We start from the raw sequence: 22756 nt of genomic DNA, 5'->3' as shown, positions 1-22756 counted from the left end.
AAAATGGCGTAAACCATTTTTAGGCCAGACAGGAATCTGGCCTTGCTACAGCTTTTGTTAATTAATTAACAATTGTTAAATAATTACAAAATGTAGACAGACGCGGGTCTGTGGCGTGGCGTAGAGAGAGCCTGAGGAACACAGGTCCTCGTTTTTATTAAAGTACCCCCCACAGGGAGTGAGGGAAATGTCGAGAATCCAGTCCATGCTGACTCCCCGTAATTAACAAACTGACAGACCCTGTCAGAGACAGCTGGTCATCGTCACTGTCTGCTCACCCCCCCCCCCCCCTTCAGCCATAATCCCTGGCTGGATCCCTCACAATAGCAGATACAAGCTGTAGTATGGGCAGCTGGGGCAGACTCTTGGTGGTTTCAGGGGTAGCTTATGGTGCTCATAGTTGGGGTGCGTGGGGGGGGGGGGGGGTTGACAGCAGTTATCCCCCTGAACTTGAACAAGGAAAGTCAGAGTAAACATAAAAGATTTATGATGTACAGATAGGATAACTGCTAATATACAGCAAGTTTGTCAGCCAGTGGTATTGACACTGTAGGGCTGCAATGACAGTCCCTGCCACTCGATAGATTAAATACGATGCCCTGTAAGTACAAAACACAACAGCAAAAGCTAAAACTCAGCAACATTAATGTTTTGGTACTTACAAAAGTATACTATTATGACAAGAAAGTAGACAAAATGCAAGAAATAACATCGATAAAGAGAAAGAGAGGATATGAAAATGTGCTCTTAATAAACAAATTCATCCATCCTCTGTAACTACTTGTTCATTTCTGGGTCTTGGGGGTGTGGAGCCATTGGGCACGACCCAGGATGGTGCAGCAACACTGTTGAGACAAATTGGTACAGTAATCTTCAATTAATCTCAGTATGTCTTTGGACTGTGGGGGGGAAACCTGGAGGAAACCGCACATTGACACAGGGGGAACATGCCAACTCCACACACATGGGGCCATGGCAGAAACTTGAACCCTGGTCCCAAAGGTACAAGGCAACAGTGGTAACCACTGCACCGCTGTCCCACCTGTCAATGAGTATCTAAATACGGCATGTACATCAGGGTGAGACATGTAGGGAACACACAGTGCGTCGTGTGTCCAAATCAGCATGTGGACCACAGGAGTATAAAGTACAGGGGGTGACTAATGGTCACACAGGTACCAGCGAGCTTCTCCTGGGACCCGGTTCAGGAGGTCAGTGGTCTGGGGCAAGAAGCTGTTCTGGTGGCAAGTCAGAGATCTTACTCTCAGCTTTTGGCAAGAAGGGAGACGCTGAGATGGGAGTGATCAGGGTGAGAGGAGGCAGGTGATTTTCTTAGCCATGTTCCTTTTCTTGATGAGTACAGGATTTCAAGCAGAAGCGGCTGGCAGCCAAAGGGGGTCACATCGTCACATCACTGCACCCCTGACTGAAACTGCACTCGACACTGTTATGTCCCTATAAGCAAGTTCATAGGCTTTCTCTCAATTGACAACTCAAGACATTGACTCATAAATTTTGTTTCCAAGTTGACCGAAAATGTAGTAAACCATTATATTACATGTACTGTTTAGAACAATAGGTCTTCATAACTTCAAGGGCCAACAACTGAAATTTTTTCCACTTGACACTCCCTTTCTCTTGGGACGTGTCCCATAGGATTTGTGTGAAAAGTTACATATAACAAAATTAAAATGTCATACACCAGAAACAATGAGTGCAAAGTCATTTGCTATCAGATTTGGAGGATGGTTATTACCATTAACTTAAAACTACAGTATAAGAAAACATTTTCATAAACTGAAATAAAATCTATGTATTCCATCCCTAGAAATAAAACTAATAAAACTTCAGACAAAACTGAAGTGAAACTGAATGGAAATATATTTTTAAATGAAAACTAAAAAAAAACACACTGAAAACCAACAAAAATTAAACTGGATTTCAAACAAAATTTACAACGAAATAAAAACAAAAATTAAATGTAGTGTAGTGGTTAGCACTGTTGCCTCACACCTCTGGGACCCAAGTTCGACTCTCTGCCTGGGTCACATGTGTGTGGAGTTTGCATGTTCTCCCCATGTCGTCATGGGGATTCCTCTGGGTACTCTGGCTTCCCTCTGGACCCCCGCGACCCAGTAGGATAAGCGGTTTGGAAAATGGATGCTTGGATGTAAAAACATTAATAACACATATTTGGAGTTACCAGCATGAAACAATGAAATCATGCCAAGGTTTCCTTTTTATATGGTAGGTAGATTAAACAAAATAAATTGTTTTTCTGTTTACTTCGCCTGTTCACATTGGTCTAATTCCTTTGACCCATAATATGTAAGTGAATTTGTGTCTCTAAATTATCCAGAATCTGTCATTGCATACGACAGAATTTGGAAAATAATCTGAGCATGACAGAGGCGACAGTGGCAAGGAAAAACTCCCTAAAAGGAGGAAACCTTGGGAACAATCAGACGCAAAGGGGGAGCCCATCCTCCAGGGGCCAGCAGAGGAAGTCCTAACCCTAACCAGACCCAAAGGGGGAGCCCATCCTCCAGGGGGCAGCAGAGGAAGCCCTAACCCAAACCAGACCCAAAGGGGAGCCCATCCTCCAGGGGACAGCAGAGGAAGCCCTAACCCTAACCAGACCCAAAGGGGAGAAAAGTCATTTAACCAAAAGCTAATCACAGGTTATACTTAAAGTCTCCTTAATTTAAAGTGGTAATCTGCAGGTTTAATGGAGAGAGGCAGGGTCTGTTATGGTGGGAAAGGCAGACGGGGGCCCTGGTTACTATTATCTGCTGTGAGAAGTGCTCAACTTTGGCCAGCTGGCACCGATGGAATGTCCAGTATTTTAAGTGCAGGATAACAACGACTTCTTGGAGTGATTGCGTGTATGTGTGGGCATGTGTGTTTCGGGAGGGGGGTCTATTATTAACTGCTGGAGAGAGACAGAGGAGACAATGGGGAGGCTGAGTTAAATAGCCTTGTGCACCCCTTCCCTGCATCTTTACTGAACCTGAGTCCTGTGCTGTTCATCTCCCGACCAAACAAAGGTAGGCGCAGTAATACTGGTTCTGTAGGTGTGTGTTTTTCAAAGAGGGCATCGATTACAGAACTATAAATTACCAGAAACCTAAAATTTGGGTGTGTAACAACTGTAGAATTTGAGGTTAAGCGTGAAATGCAAACTCGAGATCCGTTACGGAAGCTACAGGAAGGGCTGGCAAATGTGACTGGCCAAAACAGAAATACATATAATATGTTAATGATAACCAAGCACATTTCATTAAGTGTAGAACATGATTTTTTTTCTTTGTGTCATATTGATGATAATTATTATGATTGTTTTTGTCGTTTGGCGTTTTGTATTAATTTACGTGTCATGATAATTAAGGTTACGTTTATAATTGTTCATCAGCGATATCATACTTCATGCGTCGCTTCACTCGTATCTTCAATTCCATTAAATGTTCTCGGCCTTCTCCATATTTGGAGGGCTCTTTCATGATAACAACCTGGGACCGTGTGATATGATTTTGCTGGAATCAAACGCAGAGAATGGTTTTACAATCCTGGTTTTGCGAGATGGTCTGTGCCTCCAGTGCCGAGCTCCGTATCCCTGCCTGGATGTGGCCAGGGCTTTAGGTAAGAGACGGCAGAGCCAGTGTGCTCTGTCAGAACCAGTGCTGTCAGCGGTGCGCAGTGCTGAAGTCTGCGCTCACAGTCACTCAGCCACACCAGGCACTGATAACAAATGACCTTTACTAGCCTGTGCAAGCAGGACACTGACATGATCCAGCAGTGTTACAGCGGTACATTCATGTCAGAGCTTTAAAGGGACAAGCCTGGGATTGCCTGTAACTCTGTACGGCTTCACCAGTTAGAGGAGGATATGGAATGTAGTAGATTAGATGCCTAGTGTAGTTTTAAGGCTTTGAGGTTTTTCAGCTTCCCATTTATTTATAAGTTCATTATAAGTATAAATGGGAGAAACATTTGAGGTGCATTATTATAATTCTTCTTCTTCTTATTATTATTATTATTAGTATTATTATTATAAATAATAATAATAATAATAATAATAATAATACAGATTCGGGGTCCAGATAAATGACAAAACACCGTATGGAATGAAATACACATAACATGCATACATACAAATACATAAATCACGTTTAACAAAATATGGCTTAATGGCCCTCATGCAGACAACTATAGCAATGTTTGCACAACTCGGCTTGATAGCATACAGAACTGAACCTTATACTTGTTAAGCCCAGGATATTTTATTATTATTATTATCCATCCATCCATTTTCCAAACCGCTTATCCTATTGGGTCGCGGGGGGTCCGGAGCCTATCCCGGAATCAATGGGCACGAGGCAGGGAACAACCCAGGATGGGGGGCCAGCCCATCGCAGGGCACACTCACACACCATGCACTCACACATGCACACCTACGGGAAATTCAGCAACTCCAATTAGCCTCAGCATGTTTTTGGACTGTGGGGGGAAACCGGAGTACCCGGAGGAAACCCCACGACGACACGGGGAGAACATGCAAACTCCGCACACATGTGACCCAGGCGGAGACTCGAACCCGGGTCCCAGAGGTGTGAGGCGACAGTGCTAACCACTGCACCACCATGCCGCCCCATTATTATTATTATTATTATTATTATTATTATTAACAACAACAACAACAACAACAACAACAACAACAATAATAATAATAATAATAAATGCTTCAGATCTGTTCTGAAAGTGGGGCAAATTTTAATTGTGTGGATGCCCAGAAGGACATTTGGATAATTAACACCTTCACTGTTTCAACTGAACTATGCTTGAAAAAGGGAAGCACTGAAAATGGAGAGGCATTGTTAGAGTAGAGCAGCATGGCATCCCAGTAGGTGGAGCTGTTGCCTCACACCTCCAGGGTTTGGTGTTCCAGTGCAACTCTGCGTGTTCTTCCCCTGCAAGGGCGTAGGTCTGGTTTCGCCATTCTTTGGGACCAAATCAGCTGCGCATCCCTCTGCCCCCCTAAACACACACGGGACTCCCACCACTGGGACATACGGGCATCTCCCTACTATCCATGCCCAAATCCAAGCCCTTGTTTCCCAGTTATCTGGATTTTCCCACACAATTACATTAATTGGCATCTCTAAGATACTCAAAATGAATGAACGTGCCCTGGACTACACTGCTGTCCCCTGCCTTGTGCCGCAGGCTGCAGATTAAAGCAACATTGAAGCCGATAAGCTGTTAGAAAATGCATAAATGGATGAAAGGATGGATCACGTGAACAGGCACATGCTTACATGTAGGTGATGACAGATGTCATGTGGTTTAACACTAAACATCCATCCATCTTCCTATTGGCTATCCTGGTGAGGGTCACAAGGAGCCCAGATAATTCTACAGGGCACAAGGTGGTAGGACACCCTGAATGGGATGCCAGCCCAGTGCTGGGCACACAGACAGAATCATACACTCTGGCCGGTTCAGAGGTGACAATTAGCCTAACTGCAGGTATTTACATAATAGCAAGAGGACTCACATAGCAGAGGGGGACAATGCAGATGCCACACATAGATGGCATCTAAGCCGTCGTACCGCCACCTCAGTACGCCGCATGTCTGTAACATGAACCTCCAGCTGTTCTGGGTCCTGAAATGACAACATAACAAACACCATTGTCTGCCCTCTAGGTTTTCCGGACCCTGTCACAATGCCAGAGCATATGTAAGTATGTCAGTCTGGTTAAATAATTTTAAAGTCAAATAGAAATGATGTTTCTCTACAAAAGGTCAATCTGGAAACAAGTGGTAAACATCAGTGACCCTAAGACTGAAAAAAAAAGAATCTTTTTCTGCCCAAAATATTTTAGATTTAAAAGAAAATATATTATTATGAGATTGCCCTATTAAATATTAAAAACGTGTAAAGAAAAAGTATATATATCAGAAAATGATGTTTTATTGCTCTCTATTCCTTTTGCAGGCCAGAGGTAAGGGGCAATGTTATCGACACACACTGGGGGCAATGTTATCGACACTGAAAGGGCACATGAGGGCAAAATTACATTAAAGAATGGATTAAAGCTGAACATAAGGCATAACCCAGTGCTCTGGCTTTTCCAGAAAAAGTCTAAGATATCTGCCTCCCGGAAGCTGATGCTGAAGGTGAGTTCCAGTAATTCAAAGTGTCAATTACTGTATCTGTCACACCTCATACATGAATCAGAATTTAAGCATTTCACATAAAACACACTCAGCAGAAAATGAGCCCTTCACACATCTGCTAGCTTCCAATGCTTTTTTATATGCAAAATTTTGCTAATTAAAGTCGGTTCAATTTCTAATTGTTACATTTTTAACGAAGAATCCATTTTTTGTGTGTTTTGATACTGATTACTGCCCCCTTGTGGACAAATAGTAGGTCTCAGCTGTAGCCGTTTCTGGTGCAGAAATAATGCAGTTACTCTCTTTGCCACTTGAGGGCATCACGCGTACATCTTATCATGCCAGTTTCCACTACTGATATGAAATTCAGGATCATTCTCTTGGAACTGGAAATTTTAAAAAAATCATTTTGCGCTGGTTTGTGTCTATGTGCATTTCTTGGCGTACTGGACATGACTGCGTGCGTGCATGCCTGACCGTGTGCTCAGAGCCTGATGGTAGCCAGGGCGAAGGAGGAGCTTGACCAGGAATTGCTGGAAAAGGAAGAGGAGAAGGAGCGGTACCTTGCAGAGAATGTACCTCCGCCAAAAACAAGTGGCTTGTCCCTTGTCGAATTACAGGTGATATTCCGCACCTCTTTGTTGCGGCCACTTCACTGCCGCTTTTCAAAGAGTGCATTTAAAGGCAAAGAAAATGCTGCATTTGACTGAAAATGCACTTCTTGTTTGACAAAAAGATTTCACACAACAATGCACCTGGTGAATCATATGATTTTGGTGAATGCCTTTTTGCTTACTGTCGAAAAATTTCCTCTAACAAAACACACATTGTTAGGCTTGTAAATTATTAAGCATTGTTGAAAGTGACAGTAGAAAGCGTTGTAGTCTTTTTTAAAAGACACCAAAAAAAATCTAAATTCCACACAATGCCTTTAAGACAAGAGAAAATTCTATGCCAATATCACGGTGAAATATTTCAGTGAAAAAGCTCTGAAATAAACCGATTATCCCCATCCAAACTCATGACAAATAACACTGGTCAACAAAGACAAACAAAGGGGCTCTTATTCTGTTTTCAGAAATGCATTCATAATCGTCCATAGTTTTTGAGTCATTTTTAGGATATATTGATAGCACATAATTCGTTTTATTCCTATTTGTGAACATTTTTCAGACTTCACTGAATGGCACACAGTACTGCAATACTGTTTCTAGGCTGTGTGAAGATCCTGCTCTTTGTCTGAATCTCATTTCCCAGCCACGTGGTGATCAGTTGTTAGACCCTCAGGGGGGGATGTTCCTGAGGCCAAGTACAGCAAAAAATCATAAAAATCTACCTTTTAGATGAGTCACTTCTAGCATGTACATATATCGTAAATGTAAACTATAGCGTGAAATATAATTGTGCCATTCAAAATCCTTGTGTGATATGGAACGTCTGATTCAATTTTTGAATTCAGAACAAGCGTACTGTAAGATTCACCTATTTTGATTCATGTGACAAAAAGAAAGGAAAAATTTGTCGACCAGTGTTAATTATTCCTCCCCACTCTATGTTTACACAGTTTTTCCTGGTAGGGACATTTTTCTCACCCCCTACTTTACACACTTAATGACACCTACCCTCAACAAAGTATACTGACTTCCCACTTTCCATTTTGGGTGTGTATCACTTTTTTTGCACCTCCAACCAATCCTCTGTCTCTCTGCTAATCATACAATGACGTGTTTGTAAGCCTTCCTGCATATAACAGCGGAACTACACTTTTTGATCCACTAAATTGCCTTTTAAAAGCACCTGCGGGCTGCTTTCACAGCTGCCTCTGGCTCTTTTAGGAACTCTGTCGCGAGCTGCATGCCAAGATCGATGTGGTGGATGAAGAGAGATATGATATTGAAGCCAAAGTGCTACACAACACCAGAGAGGTACAGTAGAAACACAAAGACTCCCTCGCGTGACATGACAGTGTTTGTTCTGCTAAGGATTTAAGCTAAAACCTGTCAGACGGTAGTGCATCTTACCTCAATCCTGGATTCCAAATAATCCAGCGACTAATTACTTTTAAGCAACATTTATGCATAATAAGAAGAAAAACCATCAGTCTTATACAATAAATCATTCTGACAAATAATGCAACCAATCTATGCATCCAGAAGTCCTGCCCTGAATTTACAAGCTATTTTCTGTAACTGCTTGTCTAATGGAGGGTAGTGGGGGGTTTAAAGCTTATGAGCAGAAGGCAGGGAACAACCCATAACAGGGCACACTCACATACACAGGCAATCTGGTAACTCCAATTGACCTCAACATGCTTTTGGACCGGGGGGGGGGGGGGGACTGCAGTACCCAGAGGAAACCCCATGACATGCAAACTCCACGCACTCAGAGACTCACACCCTGGTCCCAGAGATGAGGCGCAACACTGCTAACCACTGCATCACTATCCAACCTCAGGCTAAAATCTGTCAGCCATTTTTATCTTAGCATTAAAAATAATTTCTTTAGCATAGTGTTTCCTGACACAGTCCTTGGGGAGCCATAGACGGTCCACATTTTTGCTCCATCCCAGCTCCCAGAGCAAAAGTGTGGACTGTCTGCAGCTAGACCAGATAGAATACTGCATTAAACATTGCTTTAGAGGGAGCAGGTGATGAGTCAACCATGTCAGCTGAGCTGGGGATGCAGACAGTCCTAGAAGGTACATTTGAAGGTATGTGACATATGGACTTATCTCCGCAAAGAGCCCGGGATCTCTGGCACCCCGGGCGCGAGTCCAGCTTTGCATGTATGGAGTTTGCATTTTCTCTCCACGCTGGTTGGCATTTCTCTGGGTATTCCTGGTTTCACCCCACAGCCCAATGACACGCGGTTAGTTTGCCTGACATCTTTGGGTAACACTTTACTTGAGGGGGCATACTGCAAATAACCCAGTTACTCGGCTACTACTCAAGAACAAATCATGAACTAACATAGTTTCTGCATCAAATACATGAACCGGCATGACTGACTAATTATGAACAAACATGGGATCGGTATGTAACTAGCACTTAGTTACTGGTTAATTAATGCATCAAGTAAGAATGTACTACGACGTTATTTGTGCCCTCAAGTAAAGTGTTACCCATCTTTGAATTTCCCAGTCTTCATCTCAATGGGATGCACTCCAGGCCTGCCAATGGCCCTGCTCGGTATAAGCGTTTTGAAGTTAGCTGGGATTGGGATTGTAATTTAATAGTTCAGGTTATTATTTCATTGTAGTTCCCTCTGCACCTTCCTCAACACCTTCTTCCGTCAGATCAAGGACCTGAACATCAAGGTGCTGGACCTAAGGGGGAAGTTCAAACGACCCAACTTGAGGAGGGTGCGGGTATCTGCCGATGCCATCTTGCGCTCTTTGCTAGGCTCCAAGCACAAGGTGTCCATGGACCTAAGGGCAAACCTCAAATCTGTGAGGAAGGAGGACACTGAGAAGGTGAGCTTCACTTTGCTTCTTTAGCCAGGATCAGCCACTGCATGCGCTCTCAAAAAAGTCCATTGGGGCTTGAGCGACATTTCCCTATTGTGGACACGTCCATGAGAGTATTTAAGCAACGTGGGGGACCTTGTTACTTTGTGTCCACTTTCCAGGAGAGACCAGTTGAAGTCAGCGACTGGAGGAAGAATGTAGAGGCCATGTCTGGCATGGAAGGCAGGAAGAAGATGTTTGATGCTGCCAAGGGTACTGCACAGTGAGCAGGTGCGAGCATGATGACACAAACATGATGATGGAAGTCCTTCCAGAGCCTTAAATAAAGTATATGACGTGCTACCAGGTCCCGGTAAGCTGCTGCTGGAACCCAGTAGGTAAAAATCTGCTCGAACCTCACAACCAATTGTCAGTGAGCTAAACGTATCTACCAGAGGCGCAAAAAGTGCTTTAACCTGAAGGTAGATCTACTTAGGCGGGTGGATTTTAGGTGAATTCTGGATACAAGATGGGAAAAGAATGACTAGCGTAGTCGATAATGTTGAGGGAAGCGTGAAAATAATCTGTTTGCATGCGTAGAAACCGTCAAAGTAACACACATATATCACACACATAATCACATTCAATTTCAGTAGCTAAGAAATAGATGCTGTTATGTTTTTCTGGGGATGAGAAGCCTGTGCGTTTGCAGTTTATAACAACTTTCTCCTTAGCAAAGCTGACATGGAATGTCTAGAGACATACATCATTCTTTCACTGCATCAGACAGTACATATTGTAATGTCTCAGTGCTTCCGTACATACACACAATTCATCACTGAACAGGTACGACGCCACTCGGCATCAATCTAAGCCTCCCAGTTATGGCACCTCTCCAAACACAGCCATCTCTGCACTGGTTATAACAGCAGCCTACACATGGGACGGTGAACCCGATGCCAGTCCTCAAGACGTGGGATGACACGGGGTGTTGTAGAGAGTCCAGTACCTGTGTCCGGATGGCAGGCACAGATGTCATGGGGTTCTGTAATGCTTGGCACACAATATGATGATCCTCCCATAGTGTGGTCTGTCTTGGGTGACCGGAACCTTCATGATGTGTGTGGGTGCCCTCACCCGTCTATTGGTTCCAACATCGGGTGACTGTGACATCTGCATGCCCCACATTCCGGGCAATTCCACGATACAACAACCTGGTCTCATGCAAACCCACAATGCGACGTCTATAAAAGTCCATCAAGTGCTGGTGATGCTGTCTAATGCATCTCTGAGGCATCCTCTGTGTCTGGTGACTAGACGTTTCAGCTCCTGGGAAACTGAATCATTTACACACCCATCGCTGGTCTACATGTGTACCAAATTACATCCAAATCGGACCATTATTTCTGGGTGCTTAACGTTTTTTTGTTTCTGAGTGTAGCTGATCATTTGTTGCATTTTATGCTGAAAAAGTTATTTAGCTTTTTAATTTGCTAGGTATTCAAACCCATAATGTTAATGAATAGATATGAAGTGTATTTCAGGACATTGATAAGTGACACACGTCTTTTCTAGTAACATAGTTTTCAACACTTCACTCAAAACCTGTAAACAGCCCATGCATTGCAGAATAAATCTTCCTTCCATCCATCCATCCATCCATCCATCCATCCATCCATGCTTTAACCAGTTATCCAGGCTGCAAGAGAATATAAATGAGTGCCTTGGCTTATTTTATGACTGCAATAAATTACTTTGCTCCCTGTCTTGCTGTATGGCTGTGAGACATGGATGCTATCCAGTGACCTGAGATGAAGACTGGACTGCTTTGGTACTGTGTCTCTTTGGAGAATCCTTGGGTACCGCTGGTTTGACTTTGTGTCGAATGAGCGGTTGCTAGAGGAGCCCAAATGAGGCACGTTACCTGCATTGTGAGGGAGCGTCAGTTACTGCACTACGGCCATGTGGCGTGTTTCCCTGAGGGTGATCCGGCTCGCAGGATCCTCATTGCTGAGGGCCTGAGTGGCTGGACCAGGCCAAAGGGACACCCATGTAACACCTGGCTTCAACAGATCGATGGCCATTTGCAGAGGGTGGGACTGGACCATGTGTCTGCCTGGGGGGTCGCTGGCCGGGATCCCGAGGAGTTTTGCCATGCGGTGGGTGTGGCAAAGCACTGCATCAGCGCATGCTCTCCAACCTAACCTAACCCTGACCTGAATAAATTACTTTGCAGGGTGCAACAATATCAAGCAAGAAGACAAAAAGAGGATGACCAACAATAGCAAGCAAGAAGACAAAGAGAGGATGGCCAAATAGCCAATTATCCATCCAGCTGTTGTGTAACGCCTTTATGTCCTTCACTATGGTCTGATTTGTGCAACTGCCTAATAGGGAAGGTTGATTGAATTATTTCACACATATGCCTAACAGTTCATTTTATAAAAATTAATCCTGCTTGTATACTACAACATTGCCAGTTATACAATATTCTGTAGCAGGGGTATCAAACTCCAGTCCTGGGGGGCCAGAGCCCGGCACGTTTTTGGGTTTCCCCTCATTTAACACACCTGATTCAGCTCCTTGTGCTAATTACCACACAGCTCTTGAGCTGAATCATTTGTGGTGGAACAGGGAAAAAACTAAGTTACAAGAGACTCCGGCCCCCCAAGACTGGAGTTTGACACCCCTGACTAAGAGTATTCACATTCTATTAGGTAGTGTGTTTGTATTCTACAAAGTGAAGAGAATGCTAAGTAGTGTGTTTTCATTATATTCTAGATTTTTAACAGTCTACAAAGTGGACATTTGACCAAAAAGTCAGAATATAAAATTGACTTTTATACTAAACATCCAAATTATCTCTATAAATACATATCAAAGCAACTGAAATGTGCATCCTTTCAAAACAACATTTTCATTCAAACTTATTGGATGGATAGTTTGGAAGATGTAAGGATGAAAAATCCTCCCTGCCATTAGCGTTTTTATCAAACAAAATAAAGAATACGTGTTTTTTTTTTTTTGCGGCAGATGAATAGTATCAATGGGGTTACTTCACATTTACAGAAAAGTGGTTGCTCAATGTTTTTGACCAGAACTGTAACTGTCAGGCAAATACAGAACAAAGGAACATGAATAAAGCAAAAAGAAAAAAAAATGTTTTTCAATCAAGTAACTGACATCAGCTGTCACTCTTGGTTGCTGACAGACAGCCTTGAATAATTATGTAAAACAAATTATCTTCTTTGGATCTCTGGCCTTATGTCAGCTGGCGGAATCTATAGTAGATTTATTTGAAATTGTGTTTGCGTCGGTCCTGACAAAACAATAAAGAGGGTTTCTCATAATCATAAAACGACATGTGACATTTTCAGATAACAGACCTAAACAGAACTTTTGAATTGTACATGAGCCAAAAGATAAGTCTTCTAAGAATTTGTTTAAGGTGTGTACAACAGAGTGCGTAAATGACATTATTTTAAGCCCTGTAATCAGCGTCTATCCTGGCATGAAGTGTTCTTTACGTGTCAGTTCAGGAAGGCCACCATCTCTTCACGGGAAATAGCAAAACGCACAGAGGACAGATTTGGCACATACCATGACAATATTTTGAAATTGATCTTCAAATGCCAGGAAGGAATCAACACTCAACATATGATGCATTGTGTTGGGATCAAGCCACCACACTAATTGGGGTTAAGGGCCTCGCACAGGGTATCAACATTAAAATAACTCTGCCAGCCATAGGATTTGAACCGAAGATCATCCAATCACAGGCACGGAGCCAAACACCAGCTCCATTCTTGGGACATTCCTGGTTTTATATGTATTAGGGTTGCGTTGGAGATGCTGCACTGAGACTACCACTATAAGAGGGTCACACCCCGGAGTCACGGGAAGAGATTGAGATGGAGTCTGTAGGCTCTGGTCTTTAGTTTAGCAGGCTAATCCTCTCACCCGGCAAGTCAGGCTGGTTCCCATGATGCAGGTTTAAGTCCCGTTTTGTGGCATAGCTGTTTAACAGAAATATATAACTTGCCTATTTCTGCCATTTAAAACCATTTATTTAATATTATGTTCTGTTAAGACACCTTCTCACCTGTTTGACTATTTTCTCTGTTATCATGTTATTTCATATTGATTGCTTTTAATTCTAGGTAATCCCCCATTAAGATACACACTGACTACAGCATGTTTAAACATAATAATAATAATAATAATAATAATAATAATAATAATAATAATATTATGTGGTTGGCTGGAGTCTTCCATTTTTGAACCAAGAAGAAAATTACTTTTAAGAACATAAACTGTGTTTTAATACATTTCTTGATTTAAGCCACATTTAAAGTAAAACCCAACAGATTTGTTATTGTAGGCACTGACAACAAAGCAAGAAGAAAAAATAAAAATGCTATTTGTTAAACCTGGGGAAGCAAAGATGTAGGTTTGTGAGGTTATATCAGGCTATAACGTTGTAATAACGTTATTAAACAAAGTGCGTGATATGTGGCTGAATGGAAATTCTAGAAGGAATTCCAGAAAGAACCAGGATGTCAAACTGAAGATCTTAAATTTGCAGTTAATGCAATGTGACACCTAAACTTGGGAGATGGTTGGAATGTAGTACATTTATTTGACACCCTTTCCCAGAGTGAGCTATAGTTGAGGGAAAGAGTACAGTTTATATGTGCTCCAAGGGATTCAAACCCACAACCTTTGTATTGGTAGCACAACAAAAAACCTGTCCAGGTACAGGAGCTAACTCAGAGACTGGGTAATTTCTCTGTGGTGTCAACCATAATACAGTATGTATGTCTGAGTGACAATAGCTTTGGCCTGCCCCTCAAAGAACACACTGACTACTGAATCACTAAATACTTTTTTTTAAATAATCTTATGAGGTAAGAAATATTCTGCTTTTGTTTTAAGTGAATAGTTGTGTCAGCATGTACACATTTGAAAAGATCATGGTGTCCACAAGCATAACAAGCAGGAGAAACCCCACCCCTGCCCACAGAGTAAACACAAAAATACATGCTACTCACACGCGAGTCATTGTATGTCCCTGATGTAGGACAAGCAGTTGACGCAGCTGAATTGTTAAACGGAGGAGACACAACAACAAAGCCTGTTAAGTCTAAGTGAGCTATGAGGAATGACAGCTCTAGGTCATCTCAGTACAAATATTACAATGCAATTACATTGGTATCCTTATCTTTAGTAATTCATATATGGATGTAATTACTGTGTATAGTCACAGGGGGGCGCAGTTGCTCAGCACCATCCCTGAACATTTAAGGTTGAGGGTTTGACAATAACCCCTGCTGGCTGAAAGCTTGCAAGTCCTCCTGCACAGAGAAGCATTTCTTCATGTGTTCTACTTTCCTCCGTCACACCATCTAAAGGCATGTGATGAGGGTAACTGGCGAGTCCGTCTAGTGTGTACCCCTAAGGTGGGCTGCCATTCTGTTCAGGATCTCTGTTACCCAGGGTGCTATACTGTCCACCACAGTCCGTCCCCTGTGGCCTTGTACTAGATACGTGGCTTTTAGGTGGATGCTTACACTTACACATATTGATACATACTAATGGTCTCTGTCTCTTGCTGTTGGTCAATATGGATCTTGATACATCGCATAGGACAGGGTTACCCAAAGTGGTGTCACAAGATGTTTTCCAGAATATATTTATAAAATTAAACAAACATGAAAAAATATTACACTTCTACCACAAAATCCCCCCCCACCACTCCCCACTCAGCAAAATAGGGGTTGCAAGAATTTTTATTCTTTTAGTAGACTTATGTTGAGGGTCATAGAAACCTAAGGTCTAGTGGTCTTGGCTGCAATCCGACTAAATATAATTTGACATGATTCAATACAGTTGGATACGATCAGATTCTCTTCAAGTCTAAATGGATACAATTTAGATCAAATTAATATGTACAGTGTCATTTTGAAGTAAAAACCTTCAAAAGGTAATATTTAATAATACACTGTATTAAGCACTGCAGTAACTGTCTAACATAAGTAAGCTGATCATAAGATGTTAACATGAAAAAATACCACAGGAATTTGCAGTAATACTGATATGATGGGTGTGTAGAATTGTGTTTGATTTATTAGCTTCTGTACAATTTCCTTCTAAATTTGTGATGGATTGCGGTTTTTATGTAGCACTTTTATGGGATTCCAGTTCAAATTGTTTTTTATTTATTTATTTTTTTGTAATTCTAATACATGTGATGTATCTATCAGAATCAATCATCAGTACAAGAATGATGTGACCTTCCAGGAAACACAGAGAAAATATGATAAAAAATATTGTAGAAAACAAAAATCCAGTCATCATTGTTGGCTTGATTTTAACAGGGAGTGATGAGTTCTTTTGCAAACTCAGCCCATTTGACTGTTACCCACACCCTGTTTCACTTAGAAAAGCTCTGTGTTTAAATCATGCCAAAGGGGTGTGTCTTCTGCTGAGTTAACCCATTCGTTTCCCTTCAATAACTGCACAGTGCCTCAACCTTGCATGGATAGGGTTCCAGTCCATCACACGTCACAAAGAATATGGCTAATTTAGAGACATCAACAAACTTGGCTGCATGATTATTGAACTGTATGTTTGAGCGAACCTAAAACCATTTAAAGTTAAAATAAACGAATATCAAAAGCTGTCAGTGAATGCAGCTAACGCCCTCTAGGTCCATCAGGAGATTACGTTAGTGCAAGAGAAGTATCTCACCATTAAAAATAATAAAATCATGTTACATTTTTTCCAGCCTCAACATTCTGCAATTGCTGCTCTATGAGATACCCTTCGCAAGGACCACCAGTCACCAGATTTCTGACTCAGAAGTGCCAAGCTTACATTGATGTCTCTAAAGTGCCCGAAGCATGTGAAAGTATCTGTGTGAATGTGCCCTGTGATGAATGGGAATTGCAGTCCAGGGTGTGTCTAGATTGTTTCCCATGCTGTCAGGGATAGGTGTCAGGCCCCATGAAGCAGCAAATTGGCATGTTTCTCCCAACATCTTCATTTAGTATCCTTTGCTGTGTAAGTGCACCAACCTCTGCAGTCTCTAAATGGGAATGATCATGCAGAATAATGATCTAACATTCTACCAGAATCACTGCTTGCCCCCTGGACACTACCCTCTCTCATCTACTTCAAGCTTCCAACACATCACTCCTCATAGGCACTTCCTCCATTGCATTTAAATAGACTCGAGGAAACGTCACAAAAATCCCACACTCACCTCATCGCGAACGGACATTTACAGACCACTTACTCTCATCTCATTTCTGTCAAACACTCAAACATACTGTCCTCAATCAAGTTTCTGACTTTCTCACACAAAATAATCTTAAATAGGATTAAAATATTCTATAAGACCCCATATGTAGTATTACAATAATCTATGGGACCCTATAAGCAGTATTACAAAAATCTATGAGACCCCAAAAGTAGGATTCAGAGCTGGACATTCCAAGGGGAGTCTCCCCCTGACTTCTGTGGACGCCCCGGGTCTTCACTTCTGCTGGACTAATCTGCAGCCTTTGACACCATAAACAAGCAGGTCCTTCTGTTCACTCCTGACAATCGGGGGTTTAAATTTAGGCATCCTTTCCATTATCATTAGCTACAGCTACTAGTATGTCCCCATTGACTTCTTATCGGTGCTCACAGCAAGTCTGAGGTTATGATTCCTGCGTTCGTCAAGTCTTTCCTCAGGATTTATGTTCCATCCCACGCTCTGTGGTCAGCAAGTGAACCTCACCTGGTGATTCACTTGCTTTTTGAAAACAAGTCTTATTTGGTGTTGTTCCTGCAAGGATCATTACTGGTGGAACAAGCTACCTAACTGCATTATCTTCAAAGTCTCTCACCTTAAGGAAACACGTTAAGACCCATATATACCCTACATCTGACCCTCAGCAGCTCACTGTCTTCATTATCTGTCCGCTGAAATTGTTTCACTCGGCACCATTGAATCTTCTGTTCCTGCGTTTCACACAGTGTAAGTTCCTAGATTCTCTTGGGTGATATGTATTGAATATCTTCTGTGATATTAGGTTGTAAGCAGTTATTGTTCCCATAAATATCCTGCAGTTGTTATATTACACTTATCGGAAACGTAGCCTATCGCTACTCATATACCAGATGACTCCTTGCCAGCTGCATGCTGTTGTGCATCATCTGCGCTTCACGGGCTTGTTGCTTTGAACAGAAGACAACACACTAGTAATAATCTTACTGAGAAAGAAGTGGAGCTAATGAATCAGAAGCACCTGGGTTCAATTCCCTCCCATAACAGCCAATTTTCTCCTTTCTACATACATATGGGTCATTTAAGTATAAAAATTTATATAATAAGTTATCAGTGAATGATAACTTAACTGAATTGTTAATGAAACAAAAGTATTTACCAGTAAAAGGGATAATATCTTAAGATATTTGTTCCAGGCTTATCGTCATATAGTTACTTCAGTATAAAAACATGATTCACAGAGCAGTAACCGTCACAGCAGTTGTCTGATTAACAAGCAGAACCTATTCCAATGTCTTTGTTATGACTGTACAGGGCGCAGGTACGAGACGCACAGGTATATAGGTGAGAGTGAAACCCAGAGCACAGAGTCAATCGTTTATCTGGTGCCCTCAGAGCAGTATGGGGTAAAGTCCTTGCTTAAGGTCTTAATGGGAATGTGATTAATCTGCTGACCAGGAGATACTGTATGAGATGGCAAACTTCCGAACAAAAAGCTCAGAGTTCTAACCCACAAGGCCAGACACTGCCCCTTAAAGCCCTTTGGGAGGAAACATACTGTGATCATTACCGCTTGTTTTAGTGCAACCTTCCAAAAAAACCATTATTTACTTGTCAGGACTAATTCACCAACTGGTAGCTAAGCAACTAAAAAAAGGAATTGACTAAATAAATAGAACATAAAATTATTATGAAACTGCATTCAGGAATTTGGCATTTATGAAATGTTCTTAGTTGTCTTGGCTTTGCTTGGGCTTTTTAAGTGTCAAATATATACATGGGGGGGGGTACAGAGGCAATGATCACAAACAGCAAACAGATGGTGTCTGTCCACATAGGTTGGAAAACATCCTGACCAAAGCAACTCTGAAACTACACAGCAATCAAAAGTTTTATTTGTCCCTGATGTGAGGGTGGGGCAAATTCATCAATATGCCAGTGATAACACCCAAGGGCATGTCACTGGTGTGGTGTGGCAGTGTGGGCATGTCTCCCGCTTCTGCCAGGTGCCAGCCAGTCTAATCAGTTGAGCAATAGGAACCAGGAAAGCAGGATGGGACAGCAAGGCAGTGTTTAAAATTATGCTAATTGCACTCCCCCCCCCAACCCCCATCATGGGTTGTTCCCCGCCTTGCACCCATAGCCTCCGGGATAGGCTCCGGACCCCACACCAACCTAAAAGTCACAGAAGATAGATGGGTAGATCTACTTTAGGTGCTTTTTCCCAAAGCAATGTTCAAGTGCGGCAGGATATAGCCGTAAAGGAAAACCTGTAAACAAAGAAGGTTAACCTGAACAATATAATAATCCTGTTTTATAGACGCCTGAAGAACGATTCCAGCTTTTCTGCTGCATGGCCATTAGTGTTTCTGTAGGCCAGCAACTCCAACAGGCTCCAACAGGACCCAGGTTAGTGCACAACAAACAAAGCACCTGGGTTAGATCACCGGGGATCGCTGTAAGAAACACAGCAAACGCCACCTGCTCGCCGCTCAGGTCTGAATCGGTCACAGCTGACTCATGCCAAAGGCACCATGCAAAAGTCATCTTCGCTCTTGTTATGATTTGGCCTGGTTTTTCACGTGCTTTGAAGTTTCACTCATGTCACTTGAAAAAATAAAAACATGTACAAATCTATAAGTGAACAAGGCTCTGTTGAGTAACACATACGCTGGTGCAGTTAAAGTTTTACAGCATTTTTACCTCATTGTCATAACTTGAGCAAAACTTCAATCTAAATACAGCACTGAAGAGTCTGACTAATTAGATACATTGATATCCATCCATCCATCGTCTAACTCAGGGGTAGGCAACCGTGATCCTCGAGTGTCGGTATCCAGCATGTTTTCTGTCCTACCTGATGAGTTACTATCTGCTGAAGATCAGGTGTGGTTCATCAGAGACCAGGGTCCGTATTCACAAGCATCTTAAGGATAAAAGTAGCTCCTGACTTGCTAGTATTTGTTCAGGAATGATTCTTTACCCTGTAACCATGATCACTGTAAGTGGTTTCCACTGTATTTGTGTTTATAGGATCCTGCACATGCATCTTCATCACTGCATACTGGCCTCTCATCCTCCAATCCCCGTGGTTACTGCAGACAAGCTCGTGCATGAAATCTAATGTCAGCCATAGCGACGGTGTTTCACTCGTAGCTTAGGAGTTGGCTCTTTTCCCAATAAAGGTTCCCCTCGGCCACTTTGTGAATAGGTTTTAGGAAAGAAAATCTTACTTAAAAACTTTTAGTGTGATTTAGGAGTACGCTTAGGGGTAAGATAAAATGCTTTGTGAACACGGGCCCAGGCAGGATAGAAGACACGCTGGATCCTGAGACTCCCGGAACAGGGATGTCTACCGCTGGTTTAACTGCTTGTCTTGGTTAGGGTCAGGAACACATACACATTTCCTTAGCATTTACATTTATTGAAATGTAATTTGAAATATGTCAAATTTATAAAGCAAGGCACATGCGTATAACTGTCCAGGAACCGACTTAGGTAAAAGTGCAGCTAGGCTGAGCTTCCAGTGACTCACCAGCAACATGTGCAGTTTAGCACTGGAGCAAGAACTGCATTAACAAAATAAAATTACATAAACCTATCAGAATATAGGTCTTGATGAAGAATCAATGTAAGAAGGTGCTATTCCTCTAAGAGCTCCAACAGACCAAGGACACAATGTGGGGGCCAATAATTAGAGAGAAAGAAGGGACATGTGACAATCAAAAGGTTTGATGGGATACCTAGTGGGTCTGTTAGTGAGGAGCAATCTTGGTGGTTAAGGTGTGATCTTTCAGTGGTGCTGACTGCTTGTGGTTTACCATGATATATGCTTTGGTCGCCGTGGGTGACAAGTGATGAGCTATTGACAATAGCATGGTTCTTAAAAAAAAAAAAAAAGAGAGACCTTCATACCCAAATTAACATACAAATGGAGAAAGCTTGGTGTCACAGAACTGGGTCAGTCGGCATCCAGCAGCCCTGGAACAGGTGAGGTTAGGAACCTTCAGTAAGGGTCTGACTGGGATATGATTACCATGCTATGTAGCACTTTACTCGATGGGGGACAAATAATAGTATATATGTTAAGTATAATATTATATATATTATTATTATTATATATATATATATTATTATATGGTCTTACTTATGTATTAACCACAAACTAAATTTTAGTTACATACTGATCTCCCATTTGTTCATCATTAATGAATCATCACACATCTTTTATTTCAAGCAGTTACTATATTTATTACTATATCTGTTAATTCTGTAAACCGTTTTGAACGACTGAAGGATCTACTGACGGAACAGGTCATGAATAACACAAGTGATATACTGATCTCATGTTTGACCATCATCAATGAATCACAATGCATCTTAAGTAGCAGTAACACCTTACTTGAGGGGACATAAATTATGTGGTAGTGCACACTTAATGCATTATCCATTAACTAGATGTTAGTTTACCATTAAAAAAAATATTACAGTTCATGTTTTCCATGCAGGAACTAAATTAGTTAACACAACTAATTTGTTAACTATTAAGTAATAGTTCCTGAATGGAATACGTGAATTGTCATGACTGATTAATGATGAATGAACAAGGGATAAGTATGTAACTATCATTTAGCTATTGGTTAATTAATGCATTAAGTAAGCGTGTACTAGTAGTGATTTGTGTCCCCCTCAAGTAAAATGTGACCCAAATAGCTACTATATTTGTTTCTTCATTTGAACTTCAGTAGATTCTTCATCAAGACCTTCACTTTTTCGCTGGTACTTGTAACTAGTGACATGGTATATTGCAACAGCAATAAAGGGTTGAATAAAACTTACTAATGACATTATATATGAATGAAGGGCACAAGGAACTGGCTTACAGACAGACCCGTGGTAGACATTTTGCAGTAGGTGATGACATTTAGCTGTCAATGCCCTACAGAAATGCCCGTTGTTTACATTTTATTAGGTGTTTTATTAATTACTTATCTTTAAAAGACAGCATTACGAGATCATAACAATCTTGTCTCACGTCTCTGCCAGATCTCTGCTTCTGATCCAGAGTAACAGATTTTTAATAAGGTGAAACTTCAATCAACAATGTTACTCATAAATGCTTCAGAGATCCATTTCACAGAGTGCAGACAGGTTGGAAATATTGACATTCTGACTGTCAGATAAAATGTGTATCTACTGATCAGTATTGATTATTCTTCAGTTCATGATGGGAAATAAATAGAACTCAGATGTGTAAAATGCACATTAACAAACTAAGGCATTTATTTATGAACTACATAGCTCATCCTCCTTACAGAAATCACACATTTATAGGTTTCAGGGAATTTACAAGCTTTTTTTTCTTGCTGCTAGGTAACAAAACCTTTTTCAGATCTTTGTACTGAAAGATTTGTAATTTGTAATCACATTTGGGTTGCTGATCTCAAAAACAAGAGAAAATAATTGATTCAAAGTTGTGCCTTGGAAAAAAGAGAATTGCTCTGCTCTCAAAAAAGGAAAAGGTTGCAGCACCACGATGTAAAAAGTCTGTGTGCACAGAGCTGGGGGAATGTGACAGCAACATACCAGGAGTCTATATTGGACAATGGTTCTGTGTAACAGTACTAAATAATAATGTCTGAAGAAAAGAATTGGGAGGTTTTTCACACCCATGTTAACATATTTTTTAGCTTAGTGAGGATATTTTTGATTGGTTAGATATTTCAACTCAATGATGAAATGATACAAGGTTGAAAAAAGGACTCTTCCCCAAGCGTCTCAATAAACCACATTTACTACGTTCAGTTTCAGCCATGTGCTCTGTGTTGGTGCCGGTTTCTTACACCTACACCGTTA

General features: G+C 41.5%; 1 protein-coding gene and 1 long non-coding RNA gene across 3 annotated transcripts; one reads left to right on the top strand and one right to left on the bottom strand.

Moving 5' to 3' along the window:
• The first annotated feature begins 6022 nt into the window (after positions 1–6022).
• LOC125747767 (troponin I, slow skeletal muscle-like) lies at positions 6023–12982 on the top strand. 2 transcript variants are annotated; one of them, XM_049023252.1, is made up of 6 exons: positions 6024–6179; positions 6668–6799; positions 8015–8104; positions 9475–9651; positions 9807–9915; positions 11861–12982. In XM_049023252.1, the coding sequence occupies exons 1-5, from the start codon at positions 6171–6173 to the stop codon at positions 9909–9911; spliced, it is 513 nt and encodes a 170-aa protein (XP_048879209.1). In that variant the 5' UTR covers positions 6024–6170; the 3' UTR covers positions 9912–9915; positions 11861–12982. The 2 variants fall into 2 exon arrangements, with proteins under 2 accessions (XP_048879210.1, XP_048879209.1); XM_049023253.1 differs by lacking the exon at positions 11861–12982 and having other exon boundaries at positions 6023–6179; positions 9807–9916.
• A 5697-nt stretch (positions 12983–18679) lies between these two features.
• On the bottom strand, positions 18680–20965 carry LOC125748148 (uncharacterized). Its single transcript, XR_007399477.1, has 2 exons — positions 19758–20965; positions 18680–19507 (listed from the first exon to the last, which is right to left on the bottom strand). It is a non-coding gene; the product is annotated as an uncharacterized LOC125748148 (long non-coding RNA).
• Positions 20966–22756: the final 1791 nt, after the last annotated feature.

The sequence above is a fragment of the Brienomyrus brachyistius genome, chromosome 8, assembly GCF_023856365.1.
Source record: "Brienomyrus brachyistius isolate T26 chromosome 8, BBRACH_0.4, whole genome shotgun sequence".
Classification (NCBI taxonomy): domain Eukaryota; kingdom Metazoa; phylum Chordata; class Actinopteri; order Osteoglossiformes; family Mormyridae; genus Brienomyrus; species Brienomyrus brachyistius.
This window is presented reverse-complemented; position numbering and strand designations above follow the sequence as displayed.